The sequence below is a fragment of the Bombus impatiens genome, unplaced genomic scaffold (assembly GCF_000188095.3).
Source record: "Bombus impatiens unplaced genomic scaffold, BIMP_2.2 scf_0033, whole genome shotgun sequence".
NCBI lineage: Eukaryota > Metazoa > Arthropoda > Insecta > Hymenoptera > Apidae > Bombus > Bombus impatiens.
Genome location: NT_176452.1, coordinates 1,702,210 through 1,720,898, shown reverse-complemented (window position 1 = coordinate 1,720,898; position 18,689 = coordinate 1,702,210). Strand labels below are relative to the sequence as shown.

Below are 18,689 nucleotides of genomic sequence, written 5' to 3'. Positions count from 1 at the left end.
CTCTTACCTGTAACCTGTATCGACATATTCTCTTAACAAATACCATTCAAATAGCTCGTAGAAACTATGCCTTCAGGCTTCCGGGTTACACGAATACCAATTACCAATACCGATCCACTCCAACTTACTAACACCAGAAAAACAAAGAAAACATATATTAACATAAACGTATTTAAAAAGATATTTTTCGATTCTAACCTACCTTCTCGAACAATAAACGCGACAAAAGCACGTGAAAATCACGAAAAACCTAACCCTCGATTATTACGCCAATTATGACTAAGGTCGAGCTAAGAAGAGTCTCGATGGTTCCTTGTAGCCCAGGGTGGGATGAATCTACGAGATGGTGGGGATTATTTCTATATAATCGACGGTGAAGGTGCCTGTCTCTTCATAACCCTATCAGTGAGCACGTTTCTTTAATCGTCGATCTCGTCGTCCATCTCGTTTTAATCCGAGAAATAAACCGGAAAAAGAAAGACAAGTGAGACAAGGTGAGTGTTTCGAAATGATCAGAAAAGGAAAAGAAAAAAAAGTATACGTATACCTGTGCGTGAGCTCGTATCGTTTTATTTTCCTTTCATTTTTTGGAATTCCAGTTCTCACGATTTTTTTAAAGTCATCTACGGAATACCAATCGCAAAGTGTTAAACGAAAGCGGGGAAAAATAAAAATAGAAAAAGTGCAACAAACTGAATATGTAATATATGTATATATGTATGTATGTATATACCTACATCTCGTAGAGTATCGCAGGCTTGAATAATGCACGCTTCTGCGTGACGAATACTACCGATAAATTAATTCAATGAGGATGGTAATGGTTTCGTGTATAGGTTGTAAGTTCTTGTTCGATTGGGTTTTTATGGAAGTTGCTTGAAACGTTTGCATAGACAAAAATAAGGTCTCTTTGAATAATAACATTTTAAGTGTTTAATGTTTTTAAAGTAAAATTAAAGTGAAATAAAAATGCAAGATTTCTTGATGACATTTAAAAGGAGAAATTCTAAATTTATTGTAGTTAGTAAAGCATTGGTACATTTAAAAGTAACATTTAAGGAAATACATTTTTATGAATGAATGAAGATTTTTCATTGTATCCAGACTATATAGTCTTCTGGAAAAATGTAATAACGATAAAAAGGAAAAAGGTAATAGATCTGATAATTAATATTATTTAGTTAGAAACGAGTATATGATTGCTTTGTGGTTTACATCTTTGATACCAACAAGAAAGTTTCGTACTTTTTATTTTTTATCCAAAAATTATCAGTGAGTACTATAACATATAATTTATTTATTATCGTTCAATTTAATTTATTATTATATATTAATTTATTATTGTTCTGTTAAATGATCAAGATCACTGATCAAAATCATTCATAAATAATGATAAAAAGAAAATTTAGTCTCTCTTTAATATTTACTATTAATATTAACATTAATAGTATTAGTACAATAATGAAAAAAAATATAACAGAGTCTTATGATAAGCTAGATATATAAATTAATGAATTATATGCATTTAATTATGCGTCACTTTGTTAAAGTCAAAATAATAAACAGGAAGAACTGATATCTAAGAATATCTCTATAAAAATTTAATGTTTTCCTTTATCTAGTTTCTAAATGATCCATCGCAATATAAACTACAAGAATCGTATACAAAGTACAGTCTTCAATTCGCTTTTTGCGAATTTTACATCAATTGTGCAATTTCTTTTATCCCCTATTACATAAGAAGATTCTTGCTTCACGCGTTATCTCATTTTTCTTGGAGGAAGCGATGAAGCTACTCTCGACGCGTCGAAAATCATTACGTTCGACCGTACAAGGGAACGTTCGGTCGTTAGCCAGGCTTACAACGAAAAAGTCCCCGCCAATTACCGGATCACTACATGTAACAGTTGGCACGTAAGACAGTGGCGATACTGCTATCTATCCGTAAAAAAGTCACGTGCAAAAATTGGCACTCCCCGAGTGAAACTCTCTTTGTTGACTTATAGAAACTAAACATAGGTATTAATAGGTATATACGGAATTACCTTATCTTCGTGTCACTTTTAACCAACAAAACTCTCACCGGTTTTTGGTCACGATGTGAACGACAATTGCATATGTCTATGACAAGGTGTTTTAAAATTATAATTAACTTTCCATCGCTTCGATCCTTCGATCTTATAGGATCATATTGATGCTGGTTGGCTCGAATGCTGAATTGAAAGATGGTGCGATAGATTATCCTGTTGTCATTGATGTATACGAAGATGTTTCTGCCGAAGTAGCATATAGTATGTGTTAAGAGATTCCGATTTCGATTTGCATAAGAAATTAAAGGGTTTGAATTACTTTATGAAATATGTAATTTTGGAACATTTCTCGTCATTTTGTAATAGATTTCTTTAATCTTTGTCTGTTATGTTATTTATTATTTATATAGATGATATCGTCCCCTTTGTTTCCAAAATCATATTCCAAATTATTTCGATCGTAGTTTTTTAATTAGTGTTTTCAATGAGTAAATTAAAATGAAAATACAAGTACAATTATATTTCTTAAAAGTAATTTTATAGACAGTGTATATTAATCTTTGTTTAATTTATTATTTTTTTCAATTTTTAATTTGTTTCTCAGATGATGTTGGCGCCGCTGGCCGTGTTATTCTTCGCGGCGTTAGTGTACGCCCAACCAGCAATAAACGAAATTCGGCCACAAAGCAACAGACCAGGAAGATTCCTGTCTCTTCCTGTACCGCAGAAATGTGCAAACCGTGAGTAAATTTTTCGTTTTGAACTTTCGGCTCTCTTTGTAGTTAAAACGCTAGGATCATATTTTTTCTTGATATTTCGTATGAATAAATCTCTTTGAAGCTTAGTTTCTAATTATAAGTCAAATTTTAAAATGAAACTACTAAAACATAACGTAAAAGTTAATTTATTCGTCAAACAAACTGTAAATGTACTAGAAAAGAAATGGAAATAAAGAAAAATTCTAAATTCCGAATGACAAGCTAAAAAAACTCTTTGAACATCATACAATTTCATTTTAATTGTATTGATCATTGTCTGAAAGTTTAACATTTCTCATCACGATTTCAAAACATATCCGCGACAATGTTAACGACGGACAAAACACAATCCTCTTCCGTGAATCCGGGGCATTTAGATGCCCCGGCACGTTCTCCGGCAACTAAAAGAAATTGAGGTTAAACCGGCCCGATACATGCCGACAAAACTCTCGCGCAATCTCACGATCGTATATTTTTCAACCTAAAACAGCATTCGTCTATTGTGCAAACACGTGTATATCAGATTATTCTCTTCTGATTATAATACCTGGATAATTAAATTTCTTTTTTTATTTTAACGCTATGTACATCCACCTAAAGGTTAACCTAACCATATTTGTCTACATGTAATTAATACTTGCTTTCATTTGAGATATGAATATAATACAAATACAAATTTACTAATATATTAGACGTATACACACAATACGATAACAAATACTTGTTATTTACATATTTTTATCTTAATTCATTAAAGACCAACGTTACGTTAACACAATATTTCATTTTCAAGCGTGAAAATTTGTGCACCTTCAGATTTTCAAATCCATTACTGTACGTTAATATTACGTTTATATATTTTTTTATTCGCTATTTCACTACTTAATCCATAATGAGTTAACTTCGAATCTTAATGCAACTTTTAGGATATGTATGTACGTAGCAAATTTCATTCTCTTTATAAATAATCCTTCATAAAAGTATAGATATCCTAAAAATTCATAAGTTACTGGTCTGTAAAGATTTTCTCATAATTTAGGTACATTTTCCTTACTTGAAATTATTTAGAATCATTTGGACTTTATTCAGACAAGGTCTAGCGCAGGCGAGTCTGTAATTGGTTGGTAACTCGTTAACGGATCGTACAATGCGAGAGTAGCGTTTCGTCTCCTTTCGTTTGCGTTCGATGCACTTTCTCACGGTTAGGATACAAAATCAAGAAACCAGCAGACGTCTCGCAATCGCGCCGCGATAATTAGCGAGAGGACGTGTAACGAAACGAAGTTAAGGGAGAGACACCGATTCGGGGTCAACAAAGCCGACGCGACGGACTAGTTGCATAATCTTGAACAGGATGTTTCGTCGGCTTTGTTTTGACTAGTTTCCCGCAAATTATTTGTTCAATGCAAAACTGTGTAACATCAGCTACCGGTAATCCGTTTTTTACAATTTATACATTATCCTAAATCACTTGATGGGAAAAATTTTAGAAAACTTTTATAATTTGCGTGTTTTATATGTAATTATACAGGGGGTTGTGGCGATAACACGGATCCGCGTGTCCCGTAAGCAGCCGTTGAACAATGATCGGCAGCCAACAAGCGTCGACCTAAAATATAGCCGACGGAACGCAACAAAACGCATGCCTTGGTCCCCGTCGCGTATCTGCGATCTGTTGGACACGCGTTGGTCGAGCTAATCCCGCTGAAAGGTGTAACGAGCGCGTACAGCTCGCCACGAGCGGACGATCCAACGATCTATCTACCGTTCTTAATCATAATTACGCAAGCTCGCGCGCGAGTGCGTGACAGGAGCAACGAGGCAACAGCGTTATCGTGGCTTCACGGTCTATCGCATTGTCGGTTGCTCGCGGGCTGTTCGTCTTCATCAGCGGTTTTTCGTGGAAAAAGAGGAGCGTACGATAGCACGCACACGCCTGCATACACCGTGATTCGAAATTCGCGCTATGAATTTGAAGTTAAGGGTTAATAGGCTGAAAATCAGACGAAATTCAAGGATAATCACATTATAATGAATCGCGTATGCGTGTAAATTCGTGCCACGAATTTCAAGTCGATCGAGGATATTGAATGGCTCAAAATAATACGAAAATCAAGAATAATGAAATTACGCTGATTCTACGGAGTATTTGAATGTTTGTCATGGGAAACTTTTATGTATATATCGTCTGCGTTGTATAAGACATTTTAAAATTCCGTTGGTATTGTAGGAAAATACGATCGTCGTGGCTGTATTGGTAAAATTTCAAACCAATCTGAAAATGTACATATCCTATATACTTTATATAGGATCGTATATCGGTGTATTGAAATGTTTCATATATACAGGTTGGTTGGTAACTGGTGGTACAAGCGGAAAAGGGGTGGTTCTACGCGAAAAAAGAAGTCGAAAATATAGAATAAAAATTTAAAAATTTTAAAAATTAAAAAAATAACGTCGATCGAGACAACGATCTACAGTGAGATCCGTTATAACGAGACGCGATAAAGTGCACGCGTACCGAGCGAAAATTCAAAGTCGATTTTCTCGAAGACAAAGCCTCGAACGAAAAATTTTTATTCTATATTTTCCACTTCTTTTTTCGCATAGAATCACCCCCTTTCCGCTTGTACCACCAGTTACCAACCACCCTGTATATTTGTATATTTTTATGGTTGGAACTTGAGGCCTATCTGCTTTATGTGCTTCCTATTTATTGACAAAAATATAACAATAACAACGTAAGTTTCTTGATAGTTAATAACAACCGATTATTATTACTTATTGTCATTCGCAGTTATTACTTAGCAAGAGAATATTAAATAATGATTTATAGAAAAAAAATATATGATTTATCACGCAGATTTTACTCATTGAAATGATCTTTCAATGTCATATAGAAATTTATGTTTTACTGTTCCTAGTAATCTGTTTCAAAGATAACCAGCAGGAACGAAAGTGGAATGTACATCTCGTTTTTTTATCTCGAATGAAAAATCTGTTTGGAGAATATACAATCCACTTTCTCCATCTCAATCTCCATTGCTTACTTATATATATATATACACACACATTTACAAGGAGGTCAGCTATATCTCACCAACTGACAATTTTTATGGGACATAAAATTTGCTACAACTTTTCATCTGTATGATCACTGACACTTACTCTTGATTGGATGTAACAGATAATGCAAATTATCGAGCCAAAGTATCCATGCATCTATGTATGTATCAACATTTAAATATTGTCAAAGTACGCATATCGGGACCATATATATATTTATCGTTATTATGAAAAATTTTCATTCTTCGTTATATCTTTATTTCTATTCTGTACTAAATGCGAGTTTTTCATTTTTATTTAATTTCCATTTTATTACCATTTTAATACGCCTCGCGACAAGTACAATGTTAAAAACGTCGAGTTACCTTGGTTGATTAAATAACATTGCCAATACACGTTATTTAACATTAGAAATACTTTACTACAAACAGACTAATTTGACGAGTATTGGTTGTTATTGGTTGTTATTATTCTCTTATGATCATATCGATCGAAATTTCGTAGTAATCCTATTTCCACGGTATTTAATCACGTGAAAGGTATCAGTGTCGTAATGTTGGATTATAATAATGTTCGACTGGAATGTTCGATTATCTACAGTTGCATCCACTTTCCAAGTTAGTAACAATAAGAAACTCGAGTCACGTGCTACATCGATGAAATCATCTCGAGCAATAAGGTCATTTAGCTGTGAGAATTTAATATTGATTAATAATTAACGAAACTTAACGTTACTTGCATTTTTTTAATAATTCCAAAAATATACAATCTTCGATCAGACATTTTGGCTGATTTGGTAGATTTGATAGTAAAAATGTATAAAGTATATAGCTAATATAACACGTATAATACATTTCTTTTTAAAGAAACAAAGCTATTCTCGCAGTGGTTATTGATAACTTTGGATGCTGTATGCGACCATAAATTTTTAATTAAAACAAAAAGTAAAAACAATGTAAACGTATGAAATAATTTTGAAAAGAGAAAAAAAAGACATAACACACGTGACAATCGTGCCCCTATATTGAAATTGTCATTCTTACGGAATATAACAAATTTTTAATTTATAAGTCTCTGTACATTGCCCTTAGAGTGTAAAATGCTCTTTAACCGAGCTGGGAATTAAAAGTTGAATCGTTAAACACAACCGAGGAGTCCGATGATTAAAGTGGTTCTTAATCAAAATTATGAAACATTACTGGTCCGCAGCTAACAAATTGTCGTTAAATTATCTTATGACAGTGCGGCTGACCAATCAGGTGTCGTAATATCGTAGTTGGTAAGATTGTCCAACTGACAAGCTCACAAAAGGCCGATGCTCTGCCGCTATGAAAATGTCAAGAATTGTTGCGAAACGAAACAACAACATGCCACAGAGATAATTTCGCTGTTGCTCGTTATGCCCGCGTATAATGACCGCTCTTTAACGATAGTTCACGTCTTTCTTCACGCTGATCCTGGTTTCCAGTAAAATGTCCAATTCGGTGAATTCACATGGGATATTTCTAATTTTTCTGGTCGATGAAGCTGATTATTTTAAAAGTTGCTCATAAAGATACAAAGTTTCTGTTATTTTACACTTTTCCAAGAAACGAATAACTTCTTTTTAATCGCTGTAAATCCTTTTATACAAAAATTTCAAAATTTTAGATATTTCACGAATTTCAGAAATTTCTTTTCTAGAAAGTTTCCAAATTTTCGATATTTCATACGTACTTTTTCTCCTTGTACGAAAGTTTCGAAATTTTTAATATTCCATGCGTACGTTGATTTTTAAAGATACGTTAGATTTTTATATCGATGCGAATATAACGATTATAAGATTATAAATTTAAAAGGAAGTACTATTTTTATAGAATTATTTTTTATTATGCAAAGTATAACAAAACAGTAACTCTATACATTTACGTAATATTTTCGAGGAGCACAAAAGTTTGACCTTTATTCGACCTTTATTCAACCCCAAATAACAGCGTATCCGATCGAATAAATAATATAGCGGCAAACCGTGATAAATTACAATGTCGTATTGCACGCATCGTTTATCAATTTATTTTCGAACAAAGTTACACGTCCGATTGGTTATAGCTGCAGAAGAAGCTGAAGAAAAAGGAAATCTGTTATTCTCTGTCGCTGGACGAATCGAATCTCAAGTAATCTCCACCCATTAAGTCGAATTATCAAGAAAAAGTTTCACCTGCGGCTTGGCTTTCGTTTTCCTCGCACGTTCGATCAAAACGACTTTTATATCCAATGTTCGCCACTTATTTATGAGATTCGACTGCGCATAGATTATGAAAATGTTTAATTCATAGTTAACGGTGTGTTGAAATATTAAATCTAAAATATTAGAAATTTGGATGACAAGTTAATTTCCCACTTAGTGTGCTACCTTCTCCATAAATAAATTAAAATTGAAAAATTGCATTTTTACAATTATACATTTTTTACAAGTACTGTTTTATACATCCTACTTGCATTTCAGTTGATTAATATTTCCAAAATTAATTTTTCTAATCTCCTAATTCTTCCTTCTTCGTTCGTATTTTCTTCACAAAGTCATTTACAAAGAATCGTTATAAGAATATTGTACCTTTTTGTTTTGTTTTTTTTTTTTTTGGAAAAATTCAGTATCCCAATTTTCTTCTTCTAGAAAAATCGCAAAATTTATTCAACTGTTTCATTAACAACTGTAAAATCATAAATATGAAATATTCGCTATACGTATAAAATCCTTCGTATCGAATTCATTAAGTACGTTTATTTGAAAACGACGCGTGTCCAACGTGCTTTCTTTTCTCCTTTTCAAGAAATGGCGCGTCATGCTCAAATACGATCCGTAAATATTAACCATTTCATTGGCATAAATTATACGTTTCTGGAAACGTTTAGGTGACTCTGCCGTGAAACACGTGCAGGTCGTGACACGTGAAAGTGAGAGCTTTCCATTCCATTGGAGTTCCTCGTGTGTCAAGAACCACTTTAAAAATCTTACAAGAAGCCTCTTGCTGTCATTCATATTATTCTTTCATCATTTTTCTTCTTCTTTTTTTTTTCTTTTTATAATCCCATGGATAAATATTCCGAAGAAGGCAAATAGCACAGTTAGTCGTGTATAGCCGTGTCATGAAATCGTAGATGTTACCGATCGTTTAAATGTTATTTTGAAATAGCTATGTTGAATCGTGTTTGATCTGATGCAATTATTGCGAATTCTAAACGTTACGCAAGATAAAATTCGATACAAACAAACCGTGTACAACGTCGTCTCCTTTATTTAAATTTATTGCGTTAAAACATATTTTTTAGTATTTTTGAAAATATTATCTTCTTCGTTGCTGTTATCTGATCAAAAAAAAATAAAAAATAAAGAAAAGAGAAATTAAATAGATACAAGTTTTGACATAGATAAAAGAAAAAAAAATACCTGTTTGAAGAGCAACGTAAATCGTACTGGCGTCGAACAAAAGACTTGGCATGCAAATATGATCGATAAGTCATGGCGGAAGTGGGCGTAAAAAATAACAGATTTCTACTGTCCCTCGATTAATAAATTCCGCTTTCTCCGCCCTAAATTGGCTATTTACTTGCGTATGATTGACAACCAAATGAGATAAATCTGTTTTCTATTATTAAACGGATAGTCGCATGTACTGCGATGACGATACATATATTTTTTAATGTAATTCGTCTATTTTGTAGTAGCTTACAAATTTTACCATTTTAAAGATTTATCAAAAAAAGATATAAAAATAGTGAAAAATTTGGGAACCAGATTTCCCTGCCAGATCTTCTGCTTCTTTTAATTCAATTAATTTTTTTATTCAAACATTTGATCAACGTTCTCATGAAAACCTCACGATGGATATTTTCAATTCTAAACTCTTTAGAATAGTATTATGTATTTGTTATTTACTACACACACTTCTCGCCTTATTGCCTTAGAACGAAGTTCCGGCTTTACATTTTTCTCTTAACGTATGAACAGTATACTGCTGTAGTATTCTGATTAACTTCACTTGCTATGAAAGATTACGTTCATCAATCATTAGATCTTTCCCAATCTACCATTGCGATTCGCTATTATACGAACTAACATTGTGTTTCAGAGTTATTAACTTTGAACAACTAACGTCCAACTTTACTCAGCAACACCATTCATTCTCACATACATTTTTACCGTAGAAAGGTCATAATTAATTTCGCGAGTTACCATTCTACCGACGATGGTAATGACTGAAGATGTTAATGCATTAAGGTGCTTAGCCTTAGACAATGAATGAAACGTTGTACAAACCGCTTCTTGCGTTTGACTAATGGTCTTTTTAGTACGTAACAAAGGAGACAGAATTCCAAAAATTACATCTTGAATAAGATGTTTGGAAAATAGGCTTATAATATTAAAAATGAGATCAGAACCAGAGATTTTTTAAGAATTCCATTTTGAAATAAATAATAAAACCATATATTTACATCTATCTGTATTCATATGCAATAATTGCATATATACGTTCGAAAGAACGAAGTAATTCGATATACAGGGTGGTTGGTACCTGGTGGTACAAGCGGAAAGGGGGTGATTCTACGCGAAAAAAGAAGTCGAAAATATAGAATAAAAATTTTTCGTTCGAGGCTTTGTTCTCGAGAGAATCGACTTTGAATTTTCGCTCGGTACGCGTGCACTTTATCGCGTCTCGTTATAACGGATCTCACTGTGGATCGTTGTCTCGACGAAAAAATTTAAAAAAATAAAAAAAATTTTTATTCTATATTTTCGACTTCTTTTTCCGCTTGTACCACCAGTTACCAACCACCCTGTATAACTCTCCCAACGAAAAAGATCATAGAGCCTTTATTACATCAGTTTACGAAAAGCAATTATTAATAACACTGAATAATATTGAATATTATCGTCGATAGTAACGAACGAAGACGACAAATTAAAATTACGAATTACGATATTTTATGTAATGTATGCGATTCGAAAAGCACATTTTTTACGATCTTATATTCTTAGGAATAGATTCTTTATATATAACTGATGCTGCAGAAACACCGTTAGTAGACTCGAAAACAACAGAATTGCGCGGACGATTCAAACGATTATCGTCAGAAGTTCCTTGACACAATGGTGAAACGTGCGAGTGTTTCTAAAGGCGCATAAATGTTTAATGAACGGTGATATAACGATCGTTAATTGCGAGTATAGGAGAAAACTGAAGAAAGACGAAGAGGGAGGCCAATTTTTTTTCTCGTAGACGTCTATCAGACGCAAACACACGATCGTATAGAAACAAGGAAATACAACTTGTGAAATGCACTTTGTTTAATGTCACTTTTGTTTAACCTTTGTTTTATCATCTTTTCGCGGCTGTATACGTATGTCGGTGTTAAATATTTATCATCGTATTTGTTGGTATTCTTTCGATCGCTTTAGGCTAAGTAATAAGTTCGTTATCAAAAATTCTGATAATTTAATTTATTTTATATAGAATGATTTTTAATTTTAGATTAGATGACGTATCTACATGCGTTCGATAATTATGATGCCAAGTACTTGTATCGGTCTTCTAAAGAAGTTAATCTCGATCAACAAATAATTATTAATAAAATTTGTTTATTCGATCGATATCGATCGATGCAATCGAAATAATTGGAATTTAAACGTGGACACAGAAAAACGTGTTGGTAGGCGGAACGCTCGTCAAGATGATAGAGACGATAATAAAATGTACAAAGGTGAACGTTTCTTTCGATTGTTCATAGATGAAACAAATTCATTGCCATTGGGAAACTAAAAGGAAGGAAAACTCGAGTTACAAATAGCGGAAATAATTTCTCGAATATTATGAAACGTACGATAGACTTGATCGTATAACGATATCGTAATTGTTTTTACGTTCGTTGTTAGCAATATTCATCGCACAACGTAGCGCAGGAAAATCACGTGAAAAAAAGGGAAACTCGAGGCAAGATGTCTTTAAAATTCGATATTTCCTTGCTGATTTGCAACTCTCGTTTGAAATTCTACATGTGGTTTTTTTTTAATCTTCTCGCAGCATAACATCGGCTGAATTAAGTTTTCTTTAGAATCGATTTAGATCCGTGCAATACGTTCAAATTATTAAATTATGCAAATTAATTCGGTGAAATTCAAAATTTATTAACGATACGCGTAATACAAGTTTCATCATCGAAATATTTCAATTAAGTTATACGAAATTCCCTGAAATTACGTAAATACAAACGATACATCTTTCGAACTGTCACGAGATGAGAAAATATTTGAATTTAAAAATATGCTTATTACAGATAGGTGATTCTAAAGGCATCTAATTAACATACCAATTAGTCATACTCTGACGCTGGAAATAATTGTCTCCTTTCGTTCGATGTACCGTAGAACGAATGCAGAGCTTCTTCTCTTATTCTTTGTAGTAAATAATCCAATATACAGGGTGGTTGGTAACTGGTGATACAGGCGGAAAGGGGATGATTCTAGGCGAAAAGAGAAGTCGAAAATAAAATATAGAATAAAAATTTTTTTTTTAATTTTTTTCCATCGAGACAACGATCCACAGTGAGATCCGTTATAACGAGACGCGATAAATTTTTATTCTATATTTTCGACTACTTTTTTCGCGTAGAATCACCCCCTTTCCGCTTGTACCACCAGTTACCAACCACCCTGTATATAGTAAATATAGTACAGTAAATATAATATAATTTAGTATATAGTAAATAAAATAGTAGTAATTTCACCAAAAAGAAAAAAATACACGAAACATAGAAAGAGCCATCCCTGAGACTAAACAAGAATCTTAAGAACCAAGAAATGCTAAATACTAAATGTTCAAGAATGCGTTCGTTTGTAATATAATAATTTTACAAAAACTGCATGATATAGATGAAACTATACATTGCCAGAGTGAATACAAAATCTATATTTCTATGAAAAAGCTACACGTTTCGAAAGTTGATCGACAATTAAAAATCCATGTTCCCTACGGCCAAGCAAGAGTCTCAGGAACCACGAATTGTTAAATGCCAAATGTTCAAGGATAGCTGCTACGTTTATTCGACTATCCGCGTCGGCGTCGCTGAGATCATGATCTTCTCGTAGAAACTTCTTGTCGAAACTCACGACAGCGCTTCGACGTTAAGGCAATCGACGTTCTAACAGAGGTATTAGAATCATCGTTCGTTTCTGAAAGGGGAACGCGTCGTAGCCTCGACTCCCAATGTAACAACCGATTGATTCCTGCTTGGGAATCATTCAGAAGAAACTAGCCACATGACATTCACCGTGAGATTTTTCTTTTCCGTGATATGTCAGAAGGAACGTGCAATTTAGTTAATTCTTCTTTTTTTTTTTTTTCTTGTCTTTCCCTTTCGTTCTTCTCGTTCAACGGCTATTTTTGCAACAATGAGATTACACAGGATTACACGTCAGTGAAGAGGAGCCGTGTTCGCGCGCATCCATCGTGCCTCTCCTTGCGGCATTACAGGCGATGAAACGCGTAGTAAATACGTAATAATACATACGCACTGGTCTATGGTGTGTCTGCAACTTCTGAAATAACAGGTTCTGACATAATCGATTTTAATAGCTAGAATTTAGGATATCAGTCTTGGCAATAGTTCGACGAGGTCTAGTGACTTTTTCAGCAACGCTCTTCCACTTTTATAGGTAAATTATAGGATTTTACGCGAAGATAAACGATGTACTTAAGCGAATATTTAAATTGCGGAAAAAAAAGAAAAAATTGTTTTCGAACAAGTTTCCCAGACCTCTTGCTCTATGCGTGTAACACGATTAGCAAAACTTTACGAGTCGTGAATTATAAATAATCGATGATGATAAATTCCTTCGAAGAACGATGACAGACGTGGTAATAAAATTGATAAAGTTATACATCAAATTTTACAAATTATACGAATTAACTACAGTCGATCTGCTTACCAATAGACGCGATAACTCGTAAATCTATGGAAAAGAAATCCTTGATTATTATTCGTAGAGATCACGGATTGGTTAATTTGAGAATATTAGAATATCGATGATACTCGAGAGAGAACATAGATGAAATAGGCAACAGCCTGTAATATTACCGTTGAATACGAGCAACCCTTTCGCAATCAGAACGTTAGGCTCTCATAATGAGACGCACGTCGTAAATCGTCGACGAGAGAGGCATTCCTGCATAATCAACGTGTAACGTGAAAAATTGTAAGACCATTGACATTTAACCGGACGATAATCACATTCCCCGATTACAGATCCACGCCGTTTATATGCATTATACACGACAAACATAATTGAATATCGTGAACGATTTCCTTTTTTTTCTCTCTCTCTCTCTCTTTCTCTGTTTCTTCTGGAAGAAAAATCCGCAACTCTATGTAGTCAAATCTTGATATATCAAACACAACTGACAAAAAGTATGAAGAACATTCTTCGTATCAGTTCATATCGTTTCTTTTTTTTTTTTCTTGATAAAAGGATCGTAACGAAGCGTCAAGATACCGTAAAGTGTTAGAATTTATCGTACGAGATTACCACGCTTATGTGTCGCGTGGAAAAATCTGATAAGAATTAATAAAAGCCGATCTCTTCACAAACCTTTGTCTTTCGTTCGGGGGATTAATTTTCTATTTCCAATTCGCAGGACCGAGAGAATTCAACTACAGAGGGCACAATTATTTCTATAGCGGGCACGTTCCGGCTCACGCAAACCAGAGGGTGGATTGGTTAGACGCTAGGAACATCTGCAGAGAGTACTGCATGGACCTCGTGTCGATGGAAACTCAAGACGAGAACAACTTAATCTTCAGACTCATTCAACAAAGTAAGCGATTTTAATTCTTGAGATGCTTCGCGAGTAGGAGATAAATATGACAAATTCTTGAAATATTTTATAAAATAGAAGACGCAAGGTAAAGCTTAGAATAAAAAGACGAAGTCAGGTGTTTTAAACTATTCTGAATCATGATCGTTCACGATTATTAAATTGCGGACATTCGTGGAAATTCCTACTTTTATAAATAGAATTTAAGTAATGAAATCCGGTTGAAAAATCGTTTTACTTGCTAAATATCGCCTTCGAATATTATATTTCAAGTATTTTACGTGTTTATATGCATTTCTGCACCTTCGAACGAATCTGCAGTTCGATAATTATGTACATATATGTATAGTTATTATATGTACGTTATTATACAGTATATACACGCCTATGTACGTACAATTGAAACGTCGTTAATATTCATACAGAGAAAAGAGAAGGAAAAAACGTTACAAATAAAATAAAAATTCATCTCGAAGCTAAGTTGGAATTCGAGTCGACTTATCAAAAGATTTCTTTCGCTATGATACGAGCAAGATTGATTCGCAGAAGAAAAAATTTCTATCGACGTGTACTTGTTTATTCATGAGAAAAACGAGGTGTTCCATTCAATCGGTTGAATAATCTCGAGGCAACGATTACAAGAATAAAAATGATTCATTAACGCATGATGCACAGACACGTTTCGCGAACGACTCACGCGTGAACACGAAACGCGTTTACCTTCGGTTTCGTACGGATTCAATATATATCCTAATTGCATCGCTATTAACTCTTCTCTTCTCTCCTCTTCCCTTCTCTTCTCTTCTCTTCTCTTCTCTTCTCTTCGGCTTTTTTTCTTTATTGTCACTCTTTCGCGTGATTTTCATTTCGTAACGTTTCTGATCCTTTCACGCGTATTCGCAGGAACGTAAGGAAGAAGAAACTGTGCAAAGTTCAAGTATATTACAGCAATTCTCGTACGTCACGTCTGAAACGAAGATAAAATCAAGTATATTACGAATAGGTTCGAACTCGATTGGAAAATTTTGAAACCCTCGCGAATACTTTGAAGATACGAAACGATATGTTTGGTCGTGCTAGCTCATCGGCTATTTTCAAAAGAGTCTGCATAAGATAGATCGTTTTCCTTTTCAAATCTGTTACATTTAAACTCCTATTATCTAGTCACGGGGTAACACTAAAATCAGAAAATCAACAAATAGTACTTACGTTTTCTTTTCTACTACGATCTTCGAACTTTTGCGTGTCAAATAAAATTCTTATATTTTCTGTAAACAAAATTTTTAATACTTCGAGAGAAACTTTAGGATAAAGTTCAGGCAAAAGATCACGTACAGCAACAAGGAATTTTTTATACTCTTCTTAAACCTAAGTAACTTGTACATTTTATTTTATTTTAGAGCTAAACGTGTACTTATGTTCTCTCTTGTGGCTTTCGTATAACGAACCTGCTAATTGATCTATTTTATAGCAGACAATTTTACTTTTCCTTTTGTTTTAGCTATCATCGTTTTGACTTCGTTCATTTTCGCGTTCAGCTAAATCATTTTGACAAAAATGATTAACAATTGCTTGCACGAAATAAATGATAAGATCCAGTAACGAGTTTCAACATAGTTCGCCTTAAAACAGCATGGATGGATTCAAGAAACGAATACCACCGCCAATTACATGAATTTGAGCAATAATCGGTAGTTAAGTTAAACGAGAGATATACCTAATAATAATCTCATACAACGGTATGTACATAGTTATTAAATTTTACGTGTCGGCAGAAACGCGTAGGAAGGTATAAATCCATTTCTTTAACGTCAGGCTTAGAAAGTTCTACAACCACGGAGATAAAATCGGTACCAAGGAACACAGAAGCAGTCAGGATCGTTTACAATTTATTACCCAGCGTAGCTTTCGTTCTTTAGCCAGCTGGATAGCATAGAAATTTCGAAACAAATGATCCATCGCCGTGAGACGATGCTTCTTCGACTTCGCGTTAAGTGGCTTGTAACATCGCGTCTTCGGCCATAGTGTTTCCTCACGACTGAAGAAAGTGAAAGACTAATCAGTTTTATGGTTACTTATTACAAGAACAATGTCGTGAAAATACATATTTTGATCGAACGGATATTTCACGGAACGAGGACGAGAAGAGTTTATTGGTTATTCGACAAACCATAAAGGCGAATCTTACAATTACGCAATTAATTATTATGTGGACTGAGTATGTTTATGTAAATTCGTATCTCTTGTGGAGATAATTAAAGAAACAGAATTTAAATAAAGATTTGTATCGTCGACTAAATATTGTAGTAAATATTTTATTCTAGCTATTTTATATATCTTTGTATGTTATACGTATTCTGGATATTTGTTGTGCTTCAAAGTTTTCTATAAATGCACAAATTAACTTCGCCGTAGTTAAAATTATTCTCCTTTTTTCTTTTTTTTTGAAACTCTTAAAAAACAAGAACAAAATATTTAAATTTTATAATAGACATGTCTGTAAAAAAGTATTACAACAATATCATAAAATAATTCCCCCTTTCTTTTTTTATTGAATCAAATATTTTGAGAAACAAGAAAGAAGGATCGAAAGAATTTAGTGTATCAATTATCCCATCACAGATGAAATATTTGAATCAATAAAAAGATTCATTTAATGCATACACACACGCACGTGCGCGCGTTGAAATTTGTTTGTTGCTCATTTGCATACAACTAATTGCTTTCGCAAGTGCAGATACAATTTCCATTCGTTGTCGAGAAGTTAGAATCTCCGAGTTAACGAGTTAACAACAGAATCTTCAAGGCAAAACGAAGGATCTTTAAGTGGGTTGAGGCTGAGGAATCTCATCTTCTTATATACATACATAGTTGCATCACGGAACGCATCAATCATTTCGACCGCATATGTCTCTTGCCACGAAGTAATATGATCTGAAACTCGTCTATGTTAACATTTCTACCGATATTAAAATGAGGTTATTTTTTCGAAGGTTGTCCTTTGGATAAGGAAAGCGGAAACCTTTTATAAATTATGTTGTTTTCTAACCTGTAGAAGATTTAAGCAGAAATTTTGAAAGAAGTACTTTCTTACAAAAGTCGTAAATCTATGACTAAAATTATAAGATTCTAGAAAAATAATGCAAAATTTTCGATATTTCATTATACTTGGAATATACTTAAACTGAAAATAAAAAAAAGTTTCCAAAATATCATACCATAATTTTCAGTTTTCACGGTATAGATTTCACTTGAATATTAGTTTCCTTCGGGAAAGGATTACGGCTCTTTACCTATCAGAAAAAACATATACTAGAGAATTGCATAATCTGTATAATAAAGTTATGTATTAATCATTTCTTTCGTAAAAATTAATAAATTATTACTTTTTCATAGACGATGTTCCTTACATCTGGACATCTGGACGTCTCTGCGACTTCAAAGGCTGCGAGAATCGTCGTGATCTTGAACCCAAAGCCCTCTATGGTTGGTTCTGGTCAGCCAACAGAAAGAAGATGGCGCCAACAAATCAAATCCCCGAAGGTTGGTCCTTCAATCCATGGTCTCAAACTGGACACAAGAAGGTCAGACAACCGGACAACGCTGAATTCGACATAAATGGCACCAGTGAGTCTTGCATGTCCATCCTAAACAACGTTTACAAGGATGGAATCAGCTGGCACGATGTGGCTTGCTATCACCAGAAACCATTCGTCTGCGAGGACTCCGAAGAACTTTTGAGCTACGTGGCCAGTACCAATCCCAACATCCGCGTTTAAAGGCCTCGTGAATGAATAATTCGCGTCATCAGCACCTGTTTTATCCGTTTCTCTTGCAGCTTAGACGAAACACGAGTTAAAACAAAAAGGAAACAAATGAAAAATAATCGTTGAACATTTTATTCTATATTATTTATGTGAATTAGCTCCCTATCGGCATTAAAGCATTACCTTTCATTTGGACTGCAAAAAAATGGAATATTTTAC

At 33.8% G+C, this 18,689-nt stretch overlaps 1 protein-coding gene across 1 annotated transcript; it reads left to right on the top strand.

Annotated features, from left to right (window-relative positions):
• The first annotated feature begins 361 nt into the window (after positions 1–361).
• On the top strand, positions 362–18,668 carry LOC100747668. The gene is made up of 4 exons (XM_003484984.4): positions 362–494; positions 2,635–2,770; positions 14,524–14,703; positions 18,100–18,668. Exons 2-4 carry the CDS (start codon positions 2,635–2,637, stop codon positions 18,480–18,482), a joined length of 699 nt encoding a protein of 232 aa, XP_003485032.1. The 5' UTR covers positions 362–494; the 3' UTR covers positions 18,483–18,668.
• Positions 18,669–18,689: the final 21 nt, after the last annotated feature.

What these genes read in the sequence shown, in the direction of transcription:
- LOC100747668 (XM_003484984.4), top strand. Translation starts at nt 2,635, where the DNA reads ATGATGTTGGCGCCGCTGGCCGTGTTATTCTTCGCGGCGTTAGTGTAC. An exon ending in ACCGCAGAAATGTGCAAACC is followed by an intron (nt 2,771 to 14,523) that starts GTGAGTAAATTT and finishes TCCAATTCGCAG; the next exon opens with GACCGAGAGAATTCAACTAC. An exon ending in CTTCAGACTCATTCAACAAA is followed by an intron (nt 14,704 to 18,099) that starts GTAAGCGATTTT and finishes ACTTTTTCATAG; the next exon opens with ACGATGTTCCTTACATCTGG.